The sequence below is a fragment of the Nicotiana sylvestris genome, chromosome 10 (assembly GCF_000393655.2).
Source record: "Nicotiana sylvestris chromosome 10, ASM39365v2, whole genome shotgun sequence".
Classification (NCBI taxonomy): domain Eukaryota; kingdom Viridiplantae; phylum Streptophyta; class Magnoliopsida; order Solanales; family Solanaceae; genus Nicotiana; species Nicotiana sylvestris.
Genome location: NC_091066.1, coordinates 133788217 through 133793016, shown reverse-complemented (window position 1 = coordinate 133793016; position 4800 = coordinate 133788217). Strand labels below are relative to the sequence as shown.

General features: G+C 40.9%; 1 protein-coding gene across 1 annotated transcript; it reads left to right on the top strand.

Annotated features, from left to right (window-relative positions):
- Positions 1 to 1794: 1794 nt before the first annotated feature.
- LOC138879984 (uncharacterized) lies at positions 1795 to 2821 on the top strand. Its single transcript, XM_070159633.1, has 2 exons — positions 1795 to 2076; positions 2510 to 2821. Exons 1-2 carry the CDS (start codon positions 1795 to 1797, stop codon positions 2819 to 2821), a joined length of 594 nt encoding a protein of 197 aa, XP_070015734.1.
- Positions 2822 to 4800: the final 1979 nt, after the last annotated feature.

The following is a 4800-nucleotide window of genomic DNA, read 5'->3' as shown; positions in this document are numbered from 1 at the left end:
TTTGAGCCATTTACATAATTTTGCAATAATAGTCTATATTCTATGCATAATTATATTTTATAGCATTATTTGTGCTAAAATAGCATCTTCATATTTTTATAATGTTAATCTAGTATTCTAAAATAGTTTACCACATAATCAATATTTTATTATTTATTAATTACTTTTTATAATCTTTACTTTGATTCCAGTGAAGTTTCCAGAATCAAAGCTCACCAGAGCTTCTTAGGTTCGTATCATTCTCTACGCTGCTGTTTCTTGTCGTCACCGTTAACTAACATTCAATACCAATATGTGTAAGGACTCGAAAGTTTTATGTGTTCTCTTTTTGATCAAGACTAGAAAAATCAATTGTTTACATTCATATTGCACTAATTAAACAACTTCGCAGAGAATTGGCCGGAAAGAAAAAGAATCCTCCATCGGATTCTTACATCATTGTACGGTAGAGTTTTCTGTTAATTATGGTTGATAAAGATTTTAGCAAGGTGCATAGAAATTATAGGGGTTTTCCCCCAATCATCATCGACCGTTTCTCCCTTTGTCCGCTATCAGAACCCATCCCCACGACCCTTCGCCATTTTCGCCGGTGGAACTCCATTGTCGGAGCTTCAAAACCAGACACCATTTCTGGGCGTAACTTGTATTCAACATCAAACACCAGTTCTAGACTGCCAATTCACCCTTCCCAGATTCCACTCCATCTATTTCCGATTTAGATTTCTGGGTTGGTCTAAATTCTAGAGAAAGCACAAAAATATTCGAAGTTTCTTCTTCCTATTTGAATGAGAAATACATAAAGTATTGCTCCAGCTCGTCGCAATCTATCACGACCATATTTCTGTTAACTTCAAGGGCTACAATCCAGGTTCATTGTTCCTCTCTTATCTTGATATTTTAATAGTGTGATATTTTAGCGTAATTGTATCTCCTTGCCTCTCTATTTTGTTCTTGAATATTTAGTTAGTATTTACCCTAGCATTGGCAAATTAATTGCATTAGTGATACCTCTGCCTATTTTTTTATATTGTTATCTACTTGTTTATATCTTTATTTTGAGTCTTTATTTCAAATATCCCCTAGTAGTTCTGTTCTAGTTTTGAGCATTTTTTGTGATATGTAGTAGATTATAGCCCCTTTAGTTCTTGTATTGTATTTCTTCAGCTACTTTTATATCCTTTAGTTGTAGATTATAGTTCCTTTATTTTATTTCTTCATCTGTTTTTCTATCCTTTAGTTGTAGATTATAGTTTCTTTGTTTTATTTCTTCACATGTTTTTCTGACCTTTAGTTGTAGATTATAGTTCCCATTAGTTCCTTTATTTTATTTTTTCACATGTTTTGCGACCTTTAGTGATAAATTATATTTCAGTAATTTATTTTATTTTTGTCGCTTGTTTTTGGGATAGTGTTTGCGTAGTGACTCCTAGATTATAGTGGCTTTGGTGGACAATGGTAGGGTAAGGTCTTGTCTTCGGGGGTATCAACGTGGGGGATGGGGTGCAGGGGGTAAGGAGGTAAGATAGCTAAGGAAGATACTAGGCTGAGAGTGGGGTCTTGGAACATAGGAACTTTGACTGAAAAATATGTAGAGTTAACGAAAATTCTCGAGAAAGGAAGATTAATATAACTTGTGTACAGGAGACTAGGTGGGTAGGAGATAAGGCGCGGGATATAGCCAGTTTCAAACTTTGGTATTTTGGGAGGGAGAGGGGCAGGAACGAGGTAGGTATCTTTGTTGATAATGACCTCCGTGGACTAGTGGTGGAGGTTAGGAGGGTGAATGACAGGCTGATGACTATTAAGCTAGTTGTTGGAGGTTTTACTTTGAGCATAATCAATGTGTACGCACCCCAATCAGGCTTGGATGAGGAAGTCAAGAGGCATTTCTGGGAGGATTTGGATGAGAAGGTGCGTGGTATCCTCCATACGAAGAAGCTTTTTATAGGAGGAGATTTTAACGATAACATCAGAGCGACGTCTGTGGGGTATGATGATGTGCATGGTGGCTTTAGTTTTGGAGATCGAAATGGAGGAGGAACATCTCCGCTGGACTTTGCTAGAGGTTTTGATTTGGTGATAGCAAACTCGAGTTTCCTAAAAAAGAGGGAGCATTTGGCCACCTTCCGGAGTTTGGTGATCGAGACTTAGATTGATTATTTACTCTGCAGGAAGTCCGATAGAGGTCTTTGCACGGATTACAAGGTCATCCGAGTTAGAACCTCTCGACCCTTCATAGGCTCCTGGTCATGGACCTTGAGATCATGAGGAAGAGGAGGAAGAGGGTGAGTATAACCAACATAGGATAAAGTGGGGAGCCTTGACGGAAGCTAAAACGCAGGAGTTAGGTGTCAAGCTGGTGACTATGGGGGCTTGGAGGAGCAGTGGGGACGTAGGAGCTATGTGGACCACGAGTGAGTAGAGCATTTGGGAAGCCGCGAGAGACATATTAGGGGTATCAAAGGGTTACTCTAGTGGTCACAAAGGAGACTGGTGGTGGAATGGAAAGGTGCAAGGAAAAGTGGAAACCAAGAAAGCAGCGTATTTAAAGCTAGTAGAAAGTGTAGACGAGGGGGAGAAGAGGGAGAATAGGGAGCATTATAAGTTGGCTAAGAAAGAGGAAAAACTAGCAGTTACGGCGGCCAAGACTATAGCTTTTAGTCGTTTGTATGAGGAACTCAAAGGTCGAGGTGGAGATAAGAGGTTGTTTAGGTTAGCCAAGGCACGGGAAAGGAATGCCCGTGACTTGGACCAAGTGAAGTGCATTAAGGACGAAAAAGGTAGAGTTTTGTTAGATGAGGGGCTTATCCGTCAGAGATGACAGACCTACTTCCATAGTCTCTTGAATGAGAAGGGGGACAAGAGCATTGTACTGGTTGATTTGGAACTCTCCAGGAATCGTTGTGACTTTGGGTATTCTAGGTGGATTAGAGTTGATGAAGTTGAGGGGGCTATGAGTAAGATGAGCAGGGGCAAAACAACCGGGCTAGATGAATTCCTGATGGAGTTGTGGAAGGGTGCGGGCAAGACATGCTTGGAATGGCTCACTAGGTTATTTAATGTCATTTTTAGAATGACAAACATGTCCGAAGGGCGGAGGTGAAACACGATGGTTACTATATACAAGAACAAGGGTGATATCCAAAATTGCAGTAACTATTAGGGTATCAAGCTGCTTAGCCATAGTATGAAAGCTGGGAGAGAGTGGTAGATCTAATGGTGAGGAGGAGTGTGTCTATTTTTGAGAACTAGTTTGGGTTTATGCTGGGGAGTTTGACTACAGAAGACATCCACTTTGTTAGGATATTGATGGATCAGTATAGGGAGAGAAAGAAGGACTTAAATATGGTGTTCATCGACTTAGAAAAGAAGTACGATAAAGTTTCGAGGGAGGTTTTGTGGAGATGTTTGGAGGCTAAATGTGTACCTGTTGCCTGCGTTAGGTTGATTAAGGACATGTATAATGGAGTAAAGACTCGAGTGAGGATGGAAGGTGGGGTCGGACCATTTTCTGGTTATGATGAGGTTGCATCAGGGGTCGACACTGAACCCTTTTTTTTGCTCTGGTAATGGACGTACTGACGCGCTACATTTAAGGGGAGGTGTCATAGTGCATGCTATTTGTATATGATATTGTATTGATTGCAAGACGTGAGACGGTGTGAATGCGAAATTAGAGGTATGGAGGAAGGCCCTGGAATCTAAAGGTTTCAAGTTGAACAAGACCAAGACAGAATACTTGGAGTGTAAATTCAGTGGCGAGACTCAAGGAGGGGAAGGGGAAGTGAGGTTGGTCTCACAGGTCATCCCATAGGAGAGGGAGTTTTAAGCACCTTGGGTCTATTATTCAGGGGGATGAGGAGATTGATGAAGATGTCTCACATCGTATTGAGGATGGATGGATGAAATGGAGACTCGCTTTCGGTGTTTTGTGTGACAAGAAAGTGCCACCAAAACTTAAGGGTAAGTTCTGCAAAGTGGTTCTCAGACCAACAATGTTGTTTGGGGCTGAGTATTGGACAGTCAAGATCGCTCATGTATAGAAGATGAAGGTAGCAGAGTTGAGGATGTTGAGATGGATGTACGGGCATACCGGGTTAGATAGGATCCGAAATGAGGTTATTTGTGACAAGGTGGGTGTGTCCCTTATTGAGGATAAGAAGTGGGAAGCGTGACTTAGATGGTTTGGTCATGTGAGGAGGAGGAGCATAGATGCCCCGGTGAGGAGGTGTGAGAGGTTGCCATTGGAGGGCCTACAGAGAGGTAGAGGTAGGCCAAAGAAAGGGTGGGGAGAGGTGATTAGGCCCTTGATAGGAAGGTATGGAAGTCGAGGAATAAGGTAATAGAAGAGGTAGTCTAGACTGTTCATAACAGTAGTATGGCACACAGTCTCGCATTCTGTTGGTAGTAGGTTTTTATGACTGACCGTTGTTTTCTTTCATTGTTGATCACCTTATTGTCTCGTTGTTTTTATTTTGCTTTTATATGTCTTTTTGGTATTGTCCATTATTGTCCATAGTTTCATTAATGGGGTGCTTATGCTTTCCTGAGCTGAGGGTCTATTGGAAACAACCTCTCTATCCTCACAAGGTAGGGGTAAGGTCTATGTACGCACTATCCTCCCCAGACCCCCATGATGTGGGATAAAATTGGTTATGATGTTGTTGTTGTTGTTTTTAATTACTTTTATAAATTATTTTAAAATAATTTTGCATATTTAATTTATTGCACAATACAGGGCTAATTTTGGATCAAAATCAGGCCCAAAACCTTTGGCCCACTCCAATTCACTCTTCAGCA

Coding starts and splice junctions, on each gene's coding strand:
- LOC138879984 (XM_070159633.1), top strand. CDS start 1,795: ATGACTATTAAGCTAGTTGTTGGAGGTTTTACTTTGAGCATAATCAAT. Junction 2,077..2,509: donor TTGCTAGAGGTTTTGATTTG/GTGATAGCAAAC, acceptor TGGAATGGAAAG/GTGCAAGGAAAAGTGGAAAC.